This window comes from Aplidium turbinatum, chromosome 2 (assembly GCF_918807975.1).
Source record: "Aplidium turbinatum chromosome 2, kaAplTurb1.1, whole genome shotgun sequence".
NCBI classification, from domain to species: Eukaryota; Metazoa; Chordata; class Ascidiacea; order Aplousobranchia; family Polyclinidae; genus Aplidium; species Aplidium turbinatum.
In genome coordinates this window covers 13,824,077-13,849,637 of record NC_137473.1, presented here as the reverse complement: position 1 = coordinate 13,849,637, position 25,561 = coordinate 13,824,077, and the positions used below count along the sequence as shown (strand labels likewise).

The 25,561-nt window shown below is 36.4% G+C and overlaps 1 protein-coding gene across 3 annotated transcripts; it reads right to left on the bottom strand.

Annotated features, from left to right (window-relative positions):
- Window positions 1-1,782: 1,782 nt before the first annotated feature.
- On the bottom strand, window positions 1,783-24,438 carry LOC145764828 (ornithine decarboxylase-like). Of its 3 annotated transcripts, none has more exons than XM_082576506.1 (10): window positions 24,295-24,438; window positions 15,766-15,939; window positions 14,753-14,925; window positions 12,973-13,107; window positions 11,794-11,959; window positions 11,255-11,435; window positions 10,832-10,956; window positions 10,031-10,190; window positions 9,136-9,289; window positions 1,783-4,365 (listed from the first exon to the last, which is right to left on the bottom strand). In XM_082576506.1, exons 1-10 carry the CDS (start codon window positions 24,397-24,399, stop codon window positions 4,290-4,292), a joined length of 1,449 nt encoding a protein of 482 aa, XP_082432632.1. In that variant the 5' UTR covers window positions 24,400-24,438; the 3' UTR covers window positions 1,783-4,289. The 3 variants fall into 3 exon arrangements, with proteins under 3 accessions (XP_082432632.1, XP_082432634.1, XP_082432633.1); XM_082576508.1 differs by having other exon boundaries at window positions 9,136-9,223; XM_082576507.1 differs by having other exon boundaries at window positions 10,031-10,157.
- Between the last annotated feature and the right edge of the window lie 1,123 nt (window positions 24,439-25,561).

The following is a 25,561-nucleotide window of genomic DNA, read 5'->3' as shown; positions in this document are numbered from 1 at the left end:
ATTGCAAACAAGGTCCTACATATCAGTATCGTTAAGGTGACCAGATCGTTAGGAATAAAGGCATGCCGTTCCAACTACATGATGTTTGATACAACCTTTGTTATTTTCGAAAGCTTATTTGGTGTAGGATACTGATGTAAAAAAAGTTTACTGAGGTAAAATACAGCATTATAACCTAATATTAGATTATATTATAAACCATACATGAATGCATACGTAGAATAAATTATGTACGGTATGTATGCCTCTATAAAACCAAGAAATAATTAGAAAGAAAATAAAATTTGGGAGAAAGAGAACTTTTTCACTGTTTAATATACCGTAAATGGACATGTTGCCCACGTGGCCAACATACCTTTCATGGTGGGCCAAATTACCCGCACAGAGAGGCAAGATGGTCCATTTTATTTTTTTTCGGAAAACTTGAAAAATTATATAGGCTACCTACCTAAGAATGTTTGTTTGATGCAAGAATATGTCCACTTCTAGAGTGATGAATTCTCTACTCTTCAATAGCATTCGCTTTAACATATGTTTTGTTATTAGCTCACAAATTCATTTTGCTGGGGCCAACTTACACGAGTCTCCCCTAAGCCTACCATATTAAAGAATTGAGTTTGTTCATCGATGGCTTAGTTTTGCTTATTCGTCTAGTTTGTTAAGCAAAACAATGTATGTATTTTGTTTGTAGGCCTACTTAGTAGCTTAGTTAGTAAGTCTGATACTGTTGAAGTCAACAAATGTATTAACGCAAAGCACAATATTCTACATCTTGTATCCTAAGGCTTGCTTCACGTCGTATTTTGATTGTTACTAGGCCAGTAAACGTTAAATAGCCGTTTGTTTGGGTTGTAATCAACGTGATTGGTTCCAAATAGCGTTAATACAACTCAGAAATGTGCCTGGGATTACTTTCAGTTTTGTCTATGTAGTAAACGACACGACGTTAAATCTATAGGGGCTGAAAATTGCATAAAAATGTTTTTTCTGTAGCCTATTTTAAAAACTAGAGCCAATTCGAAAAAAACAAGTGTATTTTCAGAATCAGGGGCCTCGAAATACCCTAAAATGACTCTCACATGCCGTGCCTTTTAAAAAAAAAAATTTTCGTTGGCCTGTGTTATCTTTGATAGCTCAATGATGAAATCTAATCTTCAAACTTTTCTGTTGAGCCCCACTGTTGATGGGCAGCACGTGTGGGTGTGATTGGTGGAGTAATTTATAAATCAATCTAATTGTTCTCTAAGGTTAAAACAATGATATCATTACATAATATGCAGTGCATGCACGTAGGCCTACTGTATATTGCTGCTGAGTATTTCTCTCAGGTTGGTATTATAACTGTGTGTGTATTTTGCCTTTTTATTCGTGTGTAGGTTACATCGCCATATTTTGTACAGCGCTATAGAGCAATTTAACAATTCTGTAAAAGCGGAAATTTTTCGCTGGTTGGCACAAAAGGCAATCATGAAAACACAATGTAAAAACGATTTGAAGTATTAGGAATGCAGCAATGTTATGGGGGGTCTGGGGGGCGAAGCCCCCCAGAAGTTTGATTAACTTTGACTGCTACGCCTTTGGGCCCACCTACTTTTAAAATGGTTTCTCTATCCCTGCCCACCACTGCCTAACCCACAGGCCTCCACACGGTGCGCACGGACTGAGGGTCCTGGATGACGAGACTGCTGAGTGGCTGATGACTTCCTGCCCTCCAATCTAGCCTGAAAAAACTTGCTCATACGCCGACCAAGTCTAGATTACAGTAAAACAACAAAGCAAAATGAAATTACATTTTTAATAAGTGAGGCAGGATTATTTTCGATCAACATAAAGAAAAAAACTTACTTGCACCAACGTAACGCTGTTTTCTAATAATGATTAAAAAAATGTAATGTCGTGCATAAAGCAGTCAGAGAAACTTTTTAATGTTTGATTACGACAGGCCAATTTAGGCCTACTGGCTAAAACATCATTGCAAAAATTAACGGAAAACTACGTAGCCTATATGTAGCCTACTGTTGTAAATGGTAGCCCAACAAACAATATCTGTATGTTGTAGACATGGTTAGGGTATGGGATGAAATAGAAGACGTTTTTCTCATCTTTCATTATGAGATTTTCTTCCCATTCAGCTCAAAAATAGCTTTCATTTTATTTGCGAATTTTTGCATTTCTAGATGCTCTAAGCCCACAAACTATGGGCTAAATTTAGGCTAAACATAAAACAGCAATATTTTTTATAAGGATTAAGTAGCCTACTGTCTGGTATTAGGAGTGAGAACTAGACGGCCTATATCTGTGGTCTTGACCTATAAGGCCATGTCCAGCCTAGTCAGTGACTTGCGGAAGGTAGCCTATTGTGAAGTGGGTTTATAAAACAAACCTAAAAATAATTTTTGGTTTAAATAAACAAAATGCCAAAAACTGATGGTCTAATTACTCTAAACAGAGAGAAACAACACAAAACAAAGTTGAATAGGCCACACTGAAAAAAATAAACAGTAAATAAATGAAAACAAATGCGAGAAGCATCATGAACAATCGGTGTAAGAAATAATAACAGCCAAATTAAAAACTATAGGTTAGCTACTGGATGACATGGTACGGATGCTAGTCCTGCATGAGATTTACAATTAAACAATATAGCAAACGAATAAAAACACTGGTAGAAGGCGGTCACAAAAATTGCAATTGAAGAAAACAAGTAGGCTGCATTGATTATGACGACAGCTTAATCGCTACTACGCTCTGCAGTTTGCTTTTCTATTGCTTTAGGCTTACATTTTAATATAGAACGTAACGAAATGGACAGAGCACTTCTTTGCTCCAACTTTTTCGTCGAGTTTAGCTTGAATGTTTAATCACACTGATCTGTAACAAAAGTTTATCTTTTCTCGAAGCACACCAGACCACCACGTAATCTTGTTAGGCTGCCACAGCTAGCGCTTGGGTGTCAAAGTGCTCTGTATTCCGGCACATAATTTTATTTTTTTCTTAGACTGTTTGATTGATTGTTCAAGTGTTTATACCAATGGAATCATACAAAAGCGATGTAGTTCGTCACAACCAATATGTATAGCCCAGACGGCAAGCCACACTATATGTTCTTGAGCAATTGTGCTATTTTAATTGCGTAATTCTTGCGAGGTGTCATTCTCGGGCATTGTCCTAAGGTAACCTTTTGCTCATGTGTTACGTAATCTTTTATTGCGAACCTTGCTTCTAGAAGATTTTGTACTCGTGCAATTCTGGAAACGTCTTTAACTTGATGACCAGAAGAATGAGTTCTTGTGATGAAAAATTACCATAGTTTCTGGTCAAAGCAAACCTGTTATAAACAGCCGAGTGATTTGAGTATGATTTTAAAGTTGTGTATTATGGGGATTAGAACTTGTAACGAAAGTATGTTGAAGACGATTGTAGAGTTCTAGACGATATTGAATAGACTGTAAAAGTGGAAATTATTGCTAATTGTAAATTTGCTTTTACAAGAAACGTATATCTATTTTGAAAACGACGATGAAGTTTGCTGTATTTCTGGAAGCAATCTACAGTCTCACAAGTAAAAATATTCGACATTTAATTGACTGTTCACAGCGTTTAATGTTTAACGTTTGATATCCCACTAAACTACGTCATCAATCTTTCCAGGGTCTGTTTAAGTGTAAGAGATAGAGAGAATTGCGACACAGTGCATTTAAATAACTTTACTGAATTTAATCTATGCTACTTACAAGATGTCGTCGACTTCTCATTCTCGAATAACCGTTCCGGGCAATAGTCCCGTTGGTTCAATACGTATCGCAAATAGAATTATTTTAATCCAAACGGAAATCTTTACTCAACGTCATTTACAAATTCTGTATGACTAGAAACGGTGTTAGAAAGTTCATGATGCAAATGGGATGGAATATTGTCTTTTACTCCCATCTAAATCTTCCATCCCTTTTCATCTTCAACTACAAAATTGCCTTTCATTCCATCCCATATTCTGGACAATTGGAAAAGGTAAAACCTTTAATTTTTCCTTAACTTTGCGTATAAAGCCTACATCCAAAGTGGGAAAAATTCATGGTATTACGAAGTGCTCAGCATACATTACATACATTGCATGTACAATTGCACAGTATTGCTGTACAATACAAATAAGCTATATTGTAGAAAATTAATTCAACAAAAATAAGTCAAAATATCAACACTTTCTATAGATTTGTAATGCATAGCGACTGTAAGTACATAGAAAACGAACATTTCCCACTGAGATTAAAGACAAAAACTACAGAAGGTATTCAATTAGCCGGGCTCTTTCGCTCAAACTTAAGACCAGGTATGTCCTTTCCACCAGTTAGAGCAAGGAGACGATCGCTGAAACAAAAAATCAATTTGTTCTACAAAAATCCCTCATAAACTAATCCAACTAACCTCAACACTTTTAATGCTTTCCAATTTTTACCTAACAACAAATAAAAACTTAGTCTGCCTCGCCATCTCTTGTCTCAAACATAACAATTAGCAATAGCGGGTAAACAAAGCTTTCATTTAGTCATACTTAAAAGGGAAATCTTGTCATTTCTATTGTACATTGGCTATCTTCAGAGATGGGCAAGATCACCAGTATTGGTGATCTTGAAGATCAAGATCACCAAGAATAGGTGATCTTGAAGATCAAGATCACCAAACTATGTGATCTTGAAGATCAAGATCGTGATCTTGAAGATCAAGATCACTTTTTGTGTACTTGAAAAAAATGAAGTTTTTGATCAATGATGTTGCAAAAAATAATTACTATAAGCAACCTGGGTAAAGGTATATAATTGGTATTGCTAACTTTTACTTTTAACTACTCGATCGCTGGCCTAAAAATTGTACTAAGTTAGTGACTGTTGCTATTAGGCCTATCAATTGTTGACGTAGTTTGCGTAGAATCGCAACGTCACACCCAAGGCCGAGGTTAATTACAGCAGTACTGAAAAAGTCGCAAAATTTGCAATTAGTTTTATACTTTTTATTTATAATAAGTTCAGGGAATGTGGGGAAATGTTGTATGGCAGAAAATTTTCACTAAGGATAAAAGGAAAAGTATATCGGAGCTGTGTGCGGCCTGCAATGCTATATGGTAGCGAGACATGGGTATTGAGAGAGAGTGAACTGGCAATCCTGAGAAGAACGGAAAGGTCAATGGTGAGAGCAATGTGTGGGGTGAAAACGAGAAGGGAAAAAAGGACTGAAGAATTGTTGGATATGCTAGAGATGAGAGAGACCATAGACCAAGGGCAAATGGAGTAAGATGGTATGGACATGTGATAAGGAGGGAGGAAGGAAGTTTTCTTAGAAAGGCACTAGATCTAAAGGTGGATGGGAAGAGGAAACGCGGTCGTCCAAGAAGAACGTGGAAGCAACAATTGAAGGATGAGTTTAAAAAAGTCGGACTGAAGGAGGAAGATGCAAGGGACAGGGTGAAATGGAGAAAAGGGATTAAGACAATTGCTGCGCGGAAACAATCGGCCACCCCCACTAGTGGGGAACAAACCGACGATGGATTATGATGATGATGATGAAATAAATAAAAATAATCTTTGAACTGCATCATTTTTTACCAAATTTTTGTCTGAATCATGTGGGAGTTTTTATACGTGTTACTAAGTACTCTTAACTTTCACTGTATTATGTTAAAGTTTATTGCACCATTTATCCACCTGGCAACGTTGATACTGTTGTCTGCTATCAAAAAAGTTCAGAGGTTTGCGGTCACACAAACCGCTTCATACTCAGACCCTAAACAAGTCTTGGTCTGGTTGATTTGCTGCAATAAACCACTTTACATGACTAAAATCGGCTGGATTCTAAATTTTGTAACACCGCCATTCTAGACTTTTGAAACATCTAAAACTGGATCAAAGAAAGAAAACATTTCTTTAAAATTCACACATGGAAATTGTGAACAAAGTTCAATCATATTTATTATACGTCAACATAAAGTAGTACACGGAAGATGACTTCTTTATTATGACCAACACAAAAAACTTTTTCAAATTTGAAATGGCAACACTGACCAGATCAAATGGAGACTTTAAACCATCTTTTGTTGGACACATATCACATTAACAGTGGCTTAATGGTAGTAGTTGCCACTAATTACTTTGTACAGTACGAGTTCTAAAAAAATGCCTCTATCTAGTAAGTAAACTTCAATTTTAAAGTGATCTTGATCTTATTGTTCTTCAAGATCAAGATCACACAAAAAAAGTGATCTTAGATCAAGATCACCAAAAAAAAAGTGATCTTCAAGATCAAGATCACGCCCATCTCTGGCTATCTTCAGACACAGTACTATTACTGCAGCAACTATTTTCTATAAAAGATCTCTAATCACTCATGATGTACATGTATGTCCAATAGGGTGGCTCATTTTCCTTGATGTTCTTTAAAATTTTTGTCAGTTTGGAATAATGTTCCATTTTGCTCACTGATATTTGTAAACCAAAAATTTTTGTTGGGTTTTGACCTTTGACCCTGGTTCACCCAAGGAGAAATTCTGAATTTTTCTGAAAAATTAGTAAATTTCGAAGTGGTTTAGAAGTATCTCAAGAGAGGATTTCTCAAAATTTGACCACGTGATTTTGACGTCACTTCCTCTGTTAACTTCCACGTGGAACATTTTCACCCTACTCCAAGTCTGAGAGTCACTAATAGTGTATGCTTTTAGTGTCATTTTAGTTGATTTTACAGCCTTTTCGCAGTCAGTGAATCTATAACGTCGTAGACCAACAAAAAAATTTGGCATAAAAGATGAGAGTCATTTTAGAGTATTTCAGGGCCCCTGATTCCGAAAATGCACTTAGTTTTTTCGAATTGCCTCTAGTTTTCGAGATATTCTACAATGAAAATATTTTTGAAATCGTTTCTCAAAAGCATTCAATTAGCAAATTACTTATTTTCAGCCCTGTTTACCATTATGATGTCATAATTGCACTTGTCTAGTTCAATTGGTTCATATTGCACGAAAGTTCAAAACGCAAGCAAAGGTTGAAATGAACTGTGTTTAACGTAAGGGAGACATAATACTCAATGAAAACAGTTGTGAATCAGTAGGCCTACATCACAAGAAAAATATTCCGAAAGTCATGTGTTTATGAATGCAGCTTTATATTGAAAAGATAGGCCTACTGAAATGGATACTTGTAGGCTACAAATGAAGTTTTATTCCAAGCCTTTGCTAAGGCCAAGTCTTTGCTGCAAGAAGTTTTTTTCTGGTCTATAGGCTAAATAAATGGCATATAGGCTAATAAAATATGCCATTGACAAGTAGGATGCTGTACAAACAACCCAGATATATTTTGCTGCATGAAGCAACGCAGAGGACCAACACATTTTGCGATAGATACAGCGCTATATAAAAACAAGCATTATTATTATTACTTTGACATGAAGCTGGGTGATCAAGATAAGTCCTGGGTTCTTCCTAAAGTATGCAAACATTGCACTCAAACCCATTTCTAGGCTCAAGGCTGAGAAGTTCAGAGTGCCATGACATGAAGAGAGCCGTGGAATCACCATGAAAATTGATACTTCTGCACGGTGAGGATGTTCGAAGGAAGTTGGAACATCATGTTTACATGGAGTGTGCAAGGCAGTCATTGCATGGACGTTGCTATTTCTGTTTTTTGTTTGCCCTCTCTAAAGTTTCAAGTGGTGATTTGCTTGAAACAATAGGAAAACGGGCATGTCTGAGAGTAACCTCAATACCTTCAGTAATGTTTTGTAGCAAGGTCAAGTTTTTTTCTCAAAACCATTTCTACCACCTACTGTGGTAGTTAAAGATTTAGTTATCAAAAGTGGTAGCTGCAATCTTGGCTCCTCATCTCGATCAACATGGCATTCTTGACTTCAAGGCCAAGATTACGTTCTTCCGCAGCAAGGATAAATGCAGCTACTTTACTGAAGAACATAACTTTGTATTCTGTAGTTATATAAATGGCCTTCGTACCTTGATGGGTGTTGCTCAGTAGGCCAATCATAATAAAGAGTTGCGTTTGTTCATCGATTGCTTTGTTTTGTTTATTTGTCTAGTTTGTTAAGCAAAACAATTAAACAATGTATGCATTTTGTTTGTACTTAGTAGCTTACTTAGTAAGTCTGAGACTGTTGAAATGAACAAATATATTAATGCAAAACGCAAGTTATATATTCTACATCTTGTATCCTCAGGCTTACTTCGCATCATATTTTGATTGTTACTAGGCCAGTAAACGTTAAATAGCTGTTTGTTTGGGTTGTAATCAACGTGATTGGTTCCAAATAGCGTTTATACAACTCAGAAATGTGCCTGGGATTACTTTCAGTTTTGTCTATGTAGTAAACGACACGACGTTAAATCTATAGGGGCTCAAAATTGCGAAAAAAATGTTTTTGCTGTAACTCAAAAACTAAAGCCAATTCGAGAAAACTTAGTGCATTTTTAGAATTAGGAGCCTCGAAATACCTTAAAATGACTCTCACATGTCTTTATATAAAAAAAAGTTTTGTTGGCCTGTGAAAATCGATAAACATCGTCAAATGATTCAAGAAACTGAAAGCAGTAGATATTTACTACGTGAAGAGTGCACAAAGAAAATCATGTCTGAAATGTGGTAGAATTCGACATTTTGAGAGTAATACATGTGTCAGTGTTCATGGAATTGATAATTAAACTACTTTGCTTGCTACAAGTTTGTGTTACTGCCTCTTATTGTGTCCATTAAGATGCTAGAGTGCATTAGAAGATAGCGAGTAAGCAGTTTCAGGGATAAGCGAAAATTCGATATTTTGAAAAAATTCAAACCAGGTGAACCAGGGTCAAACGTTAATATTTTTTTGTAAAATTTGGTGTAGGAGATACATTTACCAAAAGGAACAATATTCCAAACTGACGAAAAATTTAAAAGAAAAAAAATTTTTTTTGGAGATTTTGCGCCAGCCTAATGTCCAACTACTTGTCAAGAAAGGAAGCTGGCCTTTAGAAGAGGATTGTTGTAATAAGAACCAACTTTTTCAACCAGGGCGCTGAAAAGGGGCTCAAAATTATTCCCGTCTAAGGGCCCACAAAGGTCTTAACATAGAACAGTGAATGATATAATTCTTGAACAATTAACTTACAAATCATCTTTCGAAATGACGTAGTAGATGGTAGTGGTGTTGAATCCGTTGAAAAAGCAGCTTATCGTCATGTAATAAGCTCCTATATCTGTGGTCAGAAGTAAAAGAACATTCGACAGAACACAGCAAATTAGCAGTAGCAGAAACACATAACCTGAACACATGATTGATAACAATAGTGGAGGTGTTAAATCACAGACTGAAAAAACTTCGTTGCAAGCTTAATTTTGGCAGTTGTGGAGGCTGTAAAGAACGGCATCAGACCCGGTTACCGAGGTTGACAGAACGAAATTTTCCAACTGCTGAAGTTTTGTTGGCAATTTATTCCACCCACTAGGTGCCGTTGAATGGAGAGCAGTTTTCAAAACGTGTTGCTAAACGCTGTGGTAATAATGTGTTTTCATATATGCTGTATTCATCGCAGATATACGTTGCTCCTCAGCGCTTTACAAAGCAGGCAGTGTCAGTGCAGCAGTATGGTGGCGCAGCAAAGTACATTTCTTATACAGGGTTTAATTTGGCCAGTAAAATGAGTAATAATGATTAGTAAAAGATCATTACGTCGTGTGAGAATACAAGCGGTGAATCATATGAGGCGGGCAGAAAGTGGTTAGTTTCCAGTTTTGTTTGAGAGTTAGACTAAGAGAAAGGTACAGTATGTGGTTGTGCAGTTTCAGCTAGTTTTATTATGTAACTTTAAGCCATATGCTTTGACAAGTGACACTAGTAGATTTTTTAACTGGTATCTTGTCTGACGTGAAGGCAGAGTACATTTAAAAAGTTCATTATAGTTCAACAAGTTGATAAAAAGTGTCTTAAATGACCTTCAAGCTACAACATAAAAAATTGCTAGCACCGAGCAAATAATTTTTCAAACTCTTCTGGGATTACTTACTGTGCCATAGAAGCCAGTTTGAAGTATCCAGTTCAGGCAACATAACATCTTTCATGACACGGTCGAGGCTATCGCACGTTGGTCCCCAGATAGTTGATGAAAACTTTGTCGCTTTTTCTGGTACCGGCTGATCAAGATAACAAGATGGTTCGGTGTCAAACTGAAAATGTTTATAGCTCATCAAGCCAGTCAGCCAGTGTAATAGGCAGACGAGAGCATTGTTGATGATATTTTTAAGTCGTTGTCGTCACATGAAGGGCCAAGATGAAGAAAAGTTATTTTAACAACTCTGTCTCAAACACAATACTGTAGGTCAGGAATAACTGAACTAGTGAAGAGGGGGAAAAACCAGATTGGAGAAGTGGAAATTCTAAAATTGAACAGAAAGATTCAGCCATGCTTTGAGATAATTCTGCATGATGTCTCTTATTGTATTGGCGAAAAGGCAATAAGAAAGGCTAGTATTTTGCTAAGTCTGTTACAACTGTTGATAATTCTTGTAAAAGTGTTACAACTCAACATAACTACAATTTGACATAAACGCATTTAAAAGCTGCAGGTTTGTAAAAACATTCTTTGGTTGACTATTTAAACTGAATATTGCAAAAACTATCAATGCGGGTGCATAGAATTTTTTTTTTAATTTTTCGTAAGACTTCGACTTCAGATTTCAAAAGATTATGAATCTCTACAATAATCTATACACCTGAAAGGTGAGATAAACCTATTTGACATATCCATCTCGATTATGAGTTAACCCTGGTTCGTCTCGGGACTCAGAATCATTATTGGCATTGTTACCTTTAAGATGTCTGGTGTCACAGGTTCGAATCGCGCTTTACTCAACGTCCCATATGTCCCATCGCTGATGTAATACATGAAAGCAGGCTCTTTGGTCGAGGTGGGAGGATCATGATCCACTGCATCTTGAGAATAACAAAATTCGTATTGATCCAGAAGGAGGTACTTTTTTGATAATGGTATGTTATTGGTTTGTTAAAATTTTTCTGTACTTCACTTATTCCTTGGTTTATTTACTAATGCAATGAACAAAAGAAAAATGAAGGCCTTTTCAACATTATTCAGTGCTGCCAATTATTTCTGCAATATACCGTATAAGTATATAGTGCTCAAAAACCAAATAAAACATTTCTCCGTTACCATCCACTGTGCTTTTTCGCCAGAGGTAAGTGGAAACATTTTTTATTTTAAGTTTAAACCTACCATTGTTGGTCTTATTCTTTACAGGAACAATACGAGTCACTTTTTTTTTAGCAATTATGCTGGTGGCCAAAGTAAAGGCGGACTCAGAAAGATATCTCCCGGGTTCAGCAATGATGCGAACATGATCAAACGATTCCGCGGGAAATATTTTGTCCACATGTTGACTGACAATGGACGCAAACTAAGCACGAATAGTATCGATGAAAATTTAGGAGATTGTTTTCGAATGAACAGAATTCATTACCATGCCAACAAATTAGACATAAATAAGTGAAAGTGAAATAGTAATGATAAAATGGCTACTTTCAAAGACAAATATTACATGCGTAGCGAAAGCATATTGAAATTGCATAAGTTTTTACGTGATGTAGTGAAATCGGAAAGATTACTCGTTTGTGATCAGTAACAACAGACAGCAGCCTCGTGTTTTGAACTTAGGGTTCTGATGAAAGAAATGCACCGATTAAAACAATGTATTTTAAAATATCGTGATTGAAAAAAGATAGCCATTAATCGGTTAATAAATACTAGGAAGTTACCTCTTCAAAGATCACTGTGGTATCATCTGATCCAAAATATCCTCCTCCAATATCAAGAATATTAAACTTGTATCCAACTTCTTGAGCGTATTCGAAAAGAAGTTTGCAGTTTTGTAAAGCATCCAAGAAAGCATTCGACTCCAAGCATTGGCATCCAACATGAAAACTTAAAATAACAAAAAGTAGGCTACTGTACCGTAACTAATGAAATGGATGATGTTAGTATTCTACAAAAAAACTTCAGATTTTTCTTTGAAAATCATCGTTTTAATACATTACTTTTTTTGTTTGTTATACTATTTCCAATAGTTTCAAACAATTTTTCAAGCAAGAACTGTTTTGATTGATGATACCCACTGCAAAAGAAACTATAAAATTATAGTTGACAAATAACTTACTTATAAATTAGTTTAACGCAGTTTTGAAAAAGTTCTGTAAGTCAGAAGCGTTGCCGCAAACTCAGCAAGTGGTACCAATGAACCACCCAACTTCAGGTGCTACTGATGGTGATGAGGACTGTTTGGATGACTCTAGTCGACTGATACAGGTCAACTTATCGATAAAACAAGGAAGAGAGTTCAGTTCACTAAATTCAAGTTCTTTCTATTCAAATATAATGAACTTGACTTTGCCAATTTCGTGTGCTACTCTCTACTGTTTGTGATTATTCTATCACACCACGCATCGTTTTAGATCATAGGTGAAGTGAAAAAAATACAAGTTTTATTTTGGTAACTTATCCATGTCTTGATTATTGCAGAACAGATATTTCAAAGCAAAAGAGCAAATTTTGTTTCAGCATTTAATCTTAAGACAGATTTTTTTAAATGAGCGCAAAAAATGACTCACATCTTTAGTCAAGCCACAATTGAGCTAAGCATTCCAAGAGTAGTTCTATTGTTTTGGAGTTTGTGAGAATAAAACACCGCTAATAATGAAACAACTGGAATCTCTTAACATTGATGATGAGGCCTATCTTAGTGATTCAAAAGCTTTGCAAATGTAAAAAACATTTAAATTTCAAAAACAATGCTTTTGCAAGGACTTTGTAAATTGAATTCCAGGATGAATTTTTGCATAAAAGCAATAAAAATCGATTCATTGAATTGGAACATAAACTTAAGAACATACTTCACTAATTTGATGAATAGTTAAAACTCAATCTAAAAGACAACTTACCTTATCCCTGACATCTTGAGACCCATCTTATGAGCAGTATCAATCAAGTGACGTGACAAATCTAAGTTAGCACCAAACTTAGAGTCTAAAGGAAACCAACATTGAAAGTCATTTGTTTGAATACGGAGAACAAGCCTAAAAGAACAAAACATCAGATAGCCCAGGCCCGGATTTATGGGAGGGGGGCCCGGCCCTCCCCCCCGAAATTTTTGTGAGAATTTGTTGAAATTGTAGGCTATGCTTCCGCATCAAATGGTTTGATATGCTTCTAAACAGCTGATATTAGTCCCACGGTGGACTTAACTTATCCCGGGAGGGGAATAGTTTTTTGTTATTATTATGGTTCAAATAATCCATCCATCAGACTCCGTTATATTCTTTCATAATTCATACAACTTCAAATACATTTTAATAGCATCATTTGTTGGAGCTGACTCAGCTGAAGCCAACGTTGAACCAAATGACGTCAGTTGAAACAATCTGAAACCTTGAATGGATGTTTTATAGTTTTTAGTCTTCATTATAATTTCAATCAATTACCGTATATGCCTGCAAACATACAAATATCCAATTCGTCATGGACACTGCATACAGGGTTTTAAACAAGATTTCAAGTTTACTTTGCATGCTTAGCAATTTTTATTCAAGCAAAATTTATTTTTTAAACATTTATATACAATTGATGAAAATGGCTGTTTTAATGTCTATTTCAGTGGTTCTCAACCGGGGGATCCGTGAAGCGATTTCAGGGGTCGGTGAAAGTTTCCAAGTTTGCAGCAAGATTAATAAACTACGAAATTTAAAAATTGGTTGCTTGTACTTTATTTGTGTATTACCGTGATTTTCAAACTGTAATTCCAAACGAACTGGTGCGAAGTCCTTTGAAAGTTCAAAGGTTTGGTTTCTCAACTAAAAAAATATCATATATGCCGTTATACGGGTAAATGAATTAATTTTTTAATAAGGCTTTGTTCAACTTAATTCTTTTGAGACAACAGTCTATTGATTAATGCTTAACTTAAAAATGCAAGTTACGTTAGTCAGCAGTCTATCACTACTCAAAGTTTTGCAATGACAAAGATTGTAACGAATTAATATTGATTAGAAATGAAAAAAGGGAGAAATGGTTTGTAACAGATAAAAATTTATTGAAAAACAACAAATCAACGTATAGATTACGGTAGCCTACTGATTTTTGATGCTGTATGCCAACATGAAGCTCATAACATAACTTCGTCAATGTCATCAGTCGTCATAAGTGCGTTGCAAGTTCAGTAAATTTTTCTAAGTGTGTCGCTTCGAAACTTATGAAACATTTGATTCCATTATAGGAGAAGCGATATTTCAGATAATTTTTTTTTAGCGGTCCGTGACTGCTTTGAAGGGACCAAAAGGGTCCGCCAAAACAAAAAGGTTGAGAACCACTGAACTCTGTTTTATAGCATATGGTATATGTCGTAGTATCATTGTTCATATCTGTTTTATCTTTTTCTTTCTTTTTAATTGATTTTCAAATTTTCTGGCTCCCCCCCCGAAAAAAACTCCTAGATCCGCGCCTGAGATAGCCTATAATAAAATACGTAATATGCTGCTTGTCACAATCAATATGCGTAGCCTAGGTGGTAGGTTGCATTCTGTTTTTGAATATGAAGTGGCACTGCTTTTGGATTAAAGAATAATGCAACTACTGTACTTTGATAAAAACTTGAAAAGTTAACTCTAACTTGCAAAAATGTGATTGACTGATTGTCTCTCAACAAATAAAAGTGCGATTACTCACTCAGCTTCTGGAAAGTTCTCTTTTATTTTGACCAACTCCTCTTCACTGTCAACCACAACAAGTCTGACGTCATTGTCACGTGAGTAACGCACGTGGGATGCTTGCTTGCAAGGATTTGCATATATAATCCTATCAGGGTGTGCACCAAGCTCTAACAATTGTTGAATTTCTTTCTATGTAAAAGTTAAAATGTATAACTATAAGAACACAATTGCACAACAACAAAATATGCAATGTGTTTTTGATGCCAAAAGAGATAGCAACAACTTGGTCAAACACTTCATAAAAATAAAGCTTTAGAAGGGAACATTTTCCTTTTTAGGACTAGCTGCAGTGTTTATGTATGGTAAAGCTTTTGACAATATAACAACTGGAAATACCACCAGTAAGAAAAGCAAACAGTCCTAATCACTCAAAAATGCCATATTCAGAGCAAGACTGAACAATTAGATTGTATATAATGAGTAGGGATTAAATGAAACAAATTTATAAAACTCACAAACTAAACTGAAAAACCATTGCTTTTGCAAATTACATTAGACCAAAAAATACATCTACCAATATCTCATGTAGGCCTACGCATGTAGATTGTAGGTGTGGTACAAATGTGGTTTAAAGCTTCGACATTTCATTGAAATTTTTTTTTTTCAGCTTATAGCAGTGTTTCTCAACTAGAATGATGAATACATGTATTATCATACGCATTCCTTATCATTATTAGCTGATGTTTGTACAATACATGCTTTGCTTATTCAGTAGTGCTGCTCTTACAAACAACATTTGCTAATATATTATATACAGTGTACTACTTTTGCATTCGGCAACTCTCAAATAACAAGTCACTAATTTCAAACAGAGTAATATTTGAATTTCGGCATCTGTTCTGTAACAAATAGACAAAGCTGCAAGAAAGAATTATCCTACAACTTTTTTCCACAACCTGAATTCACAGTCTATATTTTCAAAATTTTATTTTCAATTGGGCAAGACACATAAGTTCAATATTCTCTTACCTTACTTGCACAATCAAAACCAATGCCTAAAGCAATAAGAATTTTGAGCAATGTTATATCTGGATTACATTTGACAGCATAAAATGGAGTGATGCGTGGAAACATCTTAACCCATCGATGATAATTTGACAACACAGCACCAAGATCGCAAAGGAGAAATCCATCTTGCAAATCCTAAAGAATTCGGCACTTCAATCAGAATTGATCTAATCACTATTTCAAATTAAACAATAAAATATTCGTCTGGAAATTAGACCACAAGAATAAAGATAAGGGTTAATACAAGGTAGTTAATACGAGTTCAAGTTTAATTTAAATATAAAGAAACAAAAATCAAAATGAAATCATGTATTTTGCAGAAACTTAACACTGTTAAGTTGGCTTTGATTCTGTTACATCACAAGAACTCACTCATGTAGCCTATGATAGAAAGAGGGTATTTGTAGACACTTTATCTACTGTCTGCACATGTGAATTAAAGCACCTTGAAGATAAACATCATTTCCTTGTAAGATTACATCTTGATCATAATTCAAAAGGCAAACTAAATTCAGATAAAAATATGAATGCATTGTCAGGTCTAGGGTCAATGTGCGTATTAACGACCATCGAGGTAATTATGTGTATATAACGTTAATATTAACGTTAAAGATATATATATATAGGCTACAATATACATCTTTAAATATTATTCACATTCGTGTGCAACCTATTCCGATCCTGAACACTTCATAACCTGATGTCATCCTCTGAAAAGATCGAGAAAAAAATACAACAGAGCCAAAGTCACTGATCGAAGTTGCTGAAACAGTTGACCACACTTAGTATCTGGAAATTTTAGTTAATAAACTGAACCCCACTTTAGGTTAGGGTTATCAAATTACAATTAGGGTTTGGATTAATAAACAAAATTCAATGATTAATTCAAGGGGAAAATTTTAAAATGTTTGCGGAAACTCCGATCATCAACATCAGCTTTGTTCCATTTTTTTCTCGATCTTTTCAGTTGGACAAAATGTTCAGGGGACAGAAGAGGTTGCATCCTTCACATTCTACCTAGTACACTGGCACTTCCACAAGACTGATCACTCAGACAACTGTCACTCCGAAAGCACAGTTGCTTTATGCCATTTCCTCAAATGCTATGTTCTATGGTTAAGTCAGTTTTTCAAAAGAAGGTAGTTTCTGATATCAAACTCGAACTTTACCAAATAGTGTGTAGGCTATTGTTATTTATTTGAAACTAAGTATTGTTAGTGGAGTGACAACAGATTACAAAACTGGTGGCCCAGATAATTAATTAATGGTCATGTTAAAAACAACGTTATGTTCTATAAAATTATTATTGATAACTTAGCTATGCTTAATAAGTATGTATTTTAATGTAGCCAGGGTTGAAATATGCTGTAGATATAGAAGGGGAACATTCAGAACAAGTATATAACTATATAAGGGTCAGATGCATCAATTTTGTACCCTGTAGTCTCCAGAACGCATTTTGCAGTTTTGGTATTTCTTAAGGTTTCAGTCTACTTTTTTAGGCTTTAAGTTACAGTTTAGATATGTGCTCCCCCTATGTAATGCTATTCTTCAATGGAAATTGTTAACTTCTTAGCAAAAATTTTGGATTTATCACAAAATTGCCCACTTTTTTTGGATTTTTCACGTTTTTAGTTCTGTAATACCCTTGTGATTTTTCACAGGCAAATACTGCTGTGCTAAACTGACTTTTATTTAACACTGTGCAGCTTTAGCTACATTTTAATGTTGAAATGACACTGGCTTTACAATTTTGGCCTTGTATTTTTCTCAATTTCACGAATCTGCAGTTTTGGCTCCACTATGTTGTAGTCTCCAGAACGACCCATGGTACTACTCTACCAATGCCTACTCTGTGCTCCTGTTTGGGTGTAAAATGATGCAAATTTATATATAAACAAACCTACAAAACAAAAAAACAGATTTACTAAAAAAGTGTGATAATAGTTCACTCTTCTATGGAAGCTATTTAGCCTGGCTCCAAAATTGTGTAGTCTCCAGAACAAACTTTAACAAAAAATTTATGCTTCCCTGTTTAAAATGGCAAACATTCTTCCAGTATGTGATGGACTAGTATGCTCATTGCTCACTTGGCAGGATTTCACAGAGAGGACTCGCAATAAATAAAAGATTAGGAATTTATTTGTTATTGAATTTGTCTGTAGTTTCCAGAACACTGTAGTCTCCAGAACTTTTTTTTTTCGTAAAACCAGTAAGCACTCCTTTGTACAGTTATTTTTACATGTAATGTTACAATAAAAGTTGCTCATAAGAAATGATACCTGTTGAAGCATTCTGTAACCTATTTTTGATCTTAGAGAACATAGATACAGTTACAGTTGTTAAATTTTAATTTAGCTGTGATTGTGAGGTGCTTTTTACGCATATTTGATTGGCAATGGCTCCATATGAAAAAAGTACTTTAAGGACAAGGAAATTCAGAGAGCGTCTTCGCAAAAATGTAAAAGAACATTCACAGTTTAAAGACAGAGATTCACAAAGGAAGCAATTGGCTTATGCAGAAAAAAGTGGAAAAAATGAAGGCATTGCCTCATGATCTTGCGTATCATAGAAACATGAAAAGAGAAAAAATGATAGCATACAGAGAGAAGAAGATGCAGCAGTTGAAAAATACGACTATGAACATTGAACACCTCTGATGTGAGTGCAAGTACTAGCAGTGGTCCAGCTCCACAACTGCACTCAACACCAAAGACTGACGAGCATCGAAGGCAGATAAAGAATGTGGCACGAAAAGTACGGCGCCATAAAGACAAGGAAACATCCCTTTTAAAAGTAAGAGTAACCAATTTAAAGGAGAAAAACCAATCTTTAAAGAAAAGATTTCGAAAGATAGTTGAAGCATTCATAACTGACAGTGATGATGAAATAGAAAATACCTCGTCCTTACCTACCTGTGCTAATTCACCAAATGTCAGTGCACGGCCTACTAGAACACGGCCAAATATGTTGCTATTTGAGGGAATTTCTAAGAGTCTGAATTGTTACAATTATAGCTATGACAAACCTGTCATCTTACCATTTCCAGAAGTAAGTAAAATAAGCAATATTTGTACTTAGACATATGTTTGGCTTGTTTAACCGGAGATTAGGTATGTATGTTAAGCACAACTTATGCAATAACAATGTAAAATATGTAAGATCTTCCAACTGCAACCTGGAGGTAGTATCGTTTGGTGTGTCGCTTTTGGTGAAATTGCATGTTGCTGTTAAAATATCAAGGATTTTTTGTGAATTCTATGTTGTAAGCGGTTCATTTGATGTGCTAATTTAAATTTTAGTTTGTTTTGTTTTCCACCAAGTTTAATTTTGCAAGTAAAATGTGGCTATTGGCAAAAAATCCTGCTATACAAAAAACCTAACGACTGTATGATGAGACTACCTCCAGGATGTAGTTGGAAAATTTACATATTTTACATTATTATTGCATAAGTTGTGCTTAACATACATATCTAATCTCTGGAACAACAAGCCAAAAATATGTCTAGATGCAAATATTGCTCATTTTACTTACTTTTGGAAATGGGAAGATGATAGGTTTGTCATAGCTATGATTGTAACAATTCAGACTCTTAGAAATTTCCTCAAATAGCAACATATTTGGCCGTGTTCTAGTAGGCCGTGGTCAGTGCAAATTTAAGCAAAGTTTTGTGGGATACAATGAGCCCGAATACTATGAGCCCGAATGTAGATTTTCCTATGATTCATCAAAGTGAGTTCACACGGCTTCCTAAAGGTTCCAAGAGACTATCATACTGCATAGATATCTGGAAAATTTAGCTGTCTTTTCCCAAAAATTTTTTGGTATTAAAACTTATCAGTAGCCAAAATTTAATTTGTAGTCTCCAGAACAAAAAAATCTTCTTTTCTCATGGTACTTACCAAATACATTATAACTATTGCTAGCACATGATTTATTACTACCTTGAGGTCAAACAATACATGACTTTGGCTGAAGTATCAGAATATTTAGGTACATTATCGCACAACTGCAGTAAACCTGCTAAAAACTGATAAAATGGGTATACTCACACTGATATTTAATTTTCAGTATAAAAACATGATATTTTTTGGGGGCAGTCTTTTGATTTAGTTGGTAGAGAAGTATCTCAAGAGTTTTAAATTAAAATTTTATGGCAACAAGCATTCTGAATTTTTTCTCCGTTCTGGAGACTACAGGTACAAATTGATGCATCTGACCCATAATTATATTAGGGTGGCTCTTATTTGGCAAAAAATGAAAAAAATTTGAATTTTGTGTGGGACACCCTTTTAAAAGTTGAGGTTGTCAGAAAAAATAACTCCTGCAAAAATTTTTTGAATTTGAAATTGATTTAGAGGTGGCCCTCCCCCCCTAAAGTTTTGCGCCCTCCTCTAAATACCAAATCTGCATATCTCAAAAACTGCTTGAGCTAGAGATATGGTTTTGTGTCAAAAGATGCAGAAAGCATGATTTCCTATCTGCTTTCTGAACAGTGATTGCGTCTAGAGTAGAAAAGCAGTTATTTAGAAAAAAACTGTTTTCGGTATTCTAGCACAAAACAGCTAAACAAGTATTGTGGCCCAAGTTATTCAATAAACAAAGCTCATAAACTAACCTGTAAAACTGGTAAAGCAATAAACGAAATAAGTATTCCTAAACTTTTATGCATTCATGCATAGCTAAAATGCCCGTTTTTTTATCATATTCCTTGGAGAAACTCCTGAGCGTGGAATCCGCTTTCAAGCTTCAGGTGTTATGCATCGCACTTGTTGGATGGCGAAGGCGATTTATGCAAAAAGCTTGGTCTGCGTTTATGGTATCTGTCCGAAGAAATGGTTGGACTAGCCTTGTTTAACTTTCGATTGTCTGTGGAAAGTAAACAGCTAAAACGTGCACCAAGGAGACCAAGCATCAAAGTAGATGCGTTTCTTAGCAATAAGGGTCTAGAGCAGTATTGCACCTCTAATTCAAAATGGCTTCTTCAGTTGTTGGGTGAAGTTGAAGCAATAATTATACTTTCAAAGGATCCTGCTCATTGGACTGAAGATGGTGCATTTATTCAAGCTTTACACATGGCGAAGGGACTTTCAGTAGTGAATTCCAAAGCAGAAGAGAGGAGTTGCTCTAAGTCTAATCCAGGATTTTAACAAAATCTTAACTGAAGAAGAGTACCAACTTCAGTTTCTTTTGCAAGTTGTTACTGAACACAGGAAACTGTTTCTAAATTCCATTAAGAACAATATTGTCGATTCTTCTTAGTTTAAATCTTCTTTGTTGCTCCAGGGGTCAAGGGCTCTGTCTTTTACCACTCTTGGGCAGTGGCGATGCGTTTTAGATGCTTGAGCAGGTGTCGAGCAGCAATCCTTTGATTCGTCCATTGATTCGTCATCCAGTTCAAGCAGACCACGCACCATTTGGCGCAGTTACAGATGGTGTGGTCTGTGGTTTGTTCCTCTTTGCAACACTCACAGATTGCGGATGGAGCCATCCCCCATTTGTGCATGTTGGAGCGAAATAGTCTGACTCCAGTAGGCTAGCCCAGTACGCACTACGCAGGTGGTTGAGCCGCACCCAGGCCTTCCTTGGCAAATTATGCATTCCGGTTGGATGGGGGCTGGTGTCGGAGATACAACTTTAGAGTCTTGAGGAGTTCTTCTTCCCTTCTGAGCTCTATTTGTTGTCCTCCCAGGTAGCCGCACTGATGGATTGGTCTTCAGCGATTTTCATCAGGAGTTGTGCGTCACATACAAATGGGTGTCTCGATTTCAGTTGCCGAGGATGCTCGATTGCTCGCTCACAGACTCGTAGAGACTTGAGTGGAGCAAGTGGTTGGGGTTCGTAGTGCGGCGAGAAAGAGACAGGATGGCTTCTTCCCGACGAAACTCAGCTGGTTGGTTGCCTGCAAGGACAGGGTAATTGTCCGATGATGTAGGTCGCAGACATCCTGTCACGATACGCTAGGCAATATGTAAAATATTGTCGATAATGTCGCTTCTTCCAGTACTGACCAGAATTACATTTTGAAATGAATATCGTCACCAGTGTTCCCTCTAAGATGCAAAAACTTAGACAAAAAAACGAAATTTTGTAGACGGTTTCGTGGTCACAAAAAAATTTGTAAAATCAAGATTTGGTCAAATGCGTTTTTTCTAAATAACTGCTTTTCTACTCAAGATAGATGCATTCAATGTTCAGAAAGCAGATAGAAAACCATGTTTTCTGCATCTTTTAACACAAAAACTGTATCTCTAGCTAAAGTGGTTTTCGAGATACGCAGATTTGGTATTTCGAGGGAGGGCACAGAACTTTAGGGGGGGGGCCACCTCTAAATCAACTTCAAAATTAAAAAAATTTTGCACGAGTTATTTTTTCTGACCTCACCATTTGAAAGGGTGTCCCAAGCAAAATTCAAAAACTCAATTTTAAGAGCCACCCTAATATATATAGCCTATATACTTGTATAATATACAGTCCTCGAAATTAGCGGCGGCACTCGGCAATTGCCGTGGTAAATGCCGCCGTAAACGTCATAATGGCAATTCTGCTACGGCAATAAAAATGCCACCGCAAAATGATCACTTAATTAAGACAAAAATTGTTCAAAATTTCTTCCTGTATTATTTACTCACAGCCGGAGTTTAATCAGCAGAAACACCGTGCCAAGACCTCACCTCGGACCACTTTACTTGCTGTGAACACTCACGCAGTCTTCGAAAATGTTATATTTTATAGCATATTTTTACTAGGCAAAAACTTTGCTGAGGCCAAACGGCCAAAGTTGAAATTGCGTCGGCAATTGCTGTGAACGTTTATTACGACAAAATTGTACCAAAACATGTAAAACGAGAAGGGAAAAATATACTAGAGTAGTCTATCACGACCGCATCGTTTGATTTGTTGTGATGTAATAATACTAAAAGTAGCGATAAAGCGAGGAACGCAATACGCACGCTGTTACGTTAATTCATGTCAAATAACTCAGGGGGAAAGTAAGTTAATTTTGGGTTGATTCAACGTTCGAGTCAGCACAAATCGATTTAATTTTCCCGGCGGGTTATATTGCGCACCCAGACAGCAAAACCATCATTTCTACATCGATTCAACGTCTACAGATGCAAAATCAATGCAAAAATAACGAATTTTGCTGCCTGGGTAACAACAATGCCCAAGAAGAAATCTACGTTTGTTTTTCGACATCTAGCGACGTTGAACCATCATAAAATAAAGTTAATTGCTCAAACAGGTACCGGTAACAAATTAATAGCTCCCTGCGAGAAGATTGGCTCGATTTACGTTTATACTAACATAATTTAGACACAATTGGGATACTGCGTGCGAGCAACACAAAGTCTGTTGGATAAAGAACTAGTCCGAATCGGAATCATCAAATGCTATATCGGAGGATGAGGTTGTCGCGTCGTCACTGGAATAATTGAAGACGCAAAACTGCCCGTTCGTGAACGCGCGATGCCATATGATCGGAAGCATTATTTTACAGCCGAAGAATCATTTATCCAATTTTGTTCTACTTTTTTAACTTGACCCCGTAGCTTTTCTAATTCCGATTTGTTTCCGTCATAAAATTCTTTATAAATTTTGCAAAATACCGGTACCACGCTAACTTTTCCTTCTGTTTCCTTTGTTTGATAACCTATAGCAGGTAAATTCCACTTTTTAACTGTATCCTTCACCATGATTTATATTCGCAACGACACCGGTAAACAATAAGCATTCTATGAAAGAATAACTTTTTCGTAACAATTAAGCCAGTATTTACAACGTTGCAAACTTTTTACAGTTCACAAGAGCATTGTCAGCGCATAAAATAGCTTGCGTGATGCTCTCCGCTACCGCCGTATGAAACACGAAGAATAAGCGCATAAAATTTCGTTTGTTTAAACTTTAAAGTTTTTTTTATTTTTTGTTTTATTATCTTTATCCTGCATTGCGGTAAAGCGGACTTGAGCGCTATGCATCGGTGTACGCCTTCCGACGTACACCTGACCCACGCTGCAGCCGACTGCAATGTCTGTTTCCGGTTGTCTACTCTATTTATGACTTAAATTTGGTACTACCCATTACTCAAAATCGATCACTGGGTAGAGGCAATTATCGTAAAGTTTTACATACAAAGTTTTACATCGTAAAGCATACGGCAATTGCCGCCGCAATCCAAGGTTTGCTGATTTGGCGGCGGCAAAGTTTTTGCCGTCGTAGATGGAAGCTAATTTCGAGGGCTGAATATATATACTTATACAACAAGTTTTGTTTCTTAACACATATATGCGTTATGCAACAAAAGTTGTTATCAATAAATACATAGGCTAGTTAATTTTGAGCAATTACAACACAAGGGAATTATCATACACTAAAAAACTGCATATTAACTAAATGAACGTCAGTAGTGATACAAAATAAATCAATGTACTACTTTTAAATTGACCAAAATTTAAACCATATACCGGTACTTTTAGTTCAAAACTTACTTCTCTGCCATCAATATTGAGGGACTTGTTTTCTATAATTGATAGCTTGTCCATTGAAGAAACAACGTCAATACAAATGGGGGAGGTTGCTGAGACTTTAGCCATTATAATTTGAGATGTAAATGATAATTTCTGGTCACTTACTAAAACATGTACTGAAAAGTTTGCAACAAAATTTAAATTCAGCCTAGTGACTACAGGCCTCTAAGTCTAAGCTCCTTTATTTTTTTCAGAAACCAAGCATAGCCTACCTGAAAGTAGTTTGGTTGTCTGGTGGATGGCAGTGGTGCCAGATCTAAAACTCAGAAATGGTTGATTGGTTTTGAATCTTTATTGATTGATTGATTGATTGAATCTTTATCCTCGGACTGGGAAAGCTTCTTGGAGAGCTTAATCCTGGCAGTTTCGCATACTTGTAGAGGCTTTGAATCACTGACGCAGGCCCGGTCACCGAGATTGACAGAGTGAAGTTTCCGATTGTTGAAGGCTTGTTGTCGGGGAATTATTCCATCCATTAGATGCTGCTGAAAGGAGAGCAGCCCTTAACGTGCGTTGCTCAAGCCAGGGCCGGATTTAGCTGATGGGGGGCCCGGGGCACTTTTAGATCGGGGGGCCCCCGTGCAAAAAATTTTTTTGCGCCTACGGCGCGTAAAACCATCTCTACGTCTACAGTAGCATCAGTCCAGTACTGCACAGCATTTTGCAGAAACTTTAAAGGTCAAAAGGAATAAAATAACACAAAATCACATTTTTTTCCACATAGGGGGGCCCTTCAAAAGTCGGGGGGCCCGGGGCAACTGCCCCCTCTGCCCCCCCCCTAAATCCGGGCCTGGCTCAAGCGCACACCCCGAGAGTCGAACCAGCGCCGCTATTGATCTTGAAGTTTCTTCGTTCCAGGACTGACAAGGCCTTTGATAGGGGTCCACGTCTTTCAGGCGCAGACAGTTAGACGCCAGTCAAATAGGCGCGCACACTGTGGCGTAGAGTGATTCAAAAAAATACAAGTTGTGTGGCGTCAGGATATGTAGGTGCGGCGCACTGTGGCACCCGTTCGGCGTTCATTTAGGTGCTATCCATCTCTGTTTATTTTTTTATTATTTATTTGCATCAGGCACTGAAGAGACAGGCCCATATTCATAAACACAACACAAGTCACAAAACACACAAGGTTACATTATATAAGCAAAAATTATGCGTACATAGTCACGTTATAGTGAGACGCATACGGTAGTCAGAAGAAGCATAACACTCTGATGTAAAAACTGCA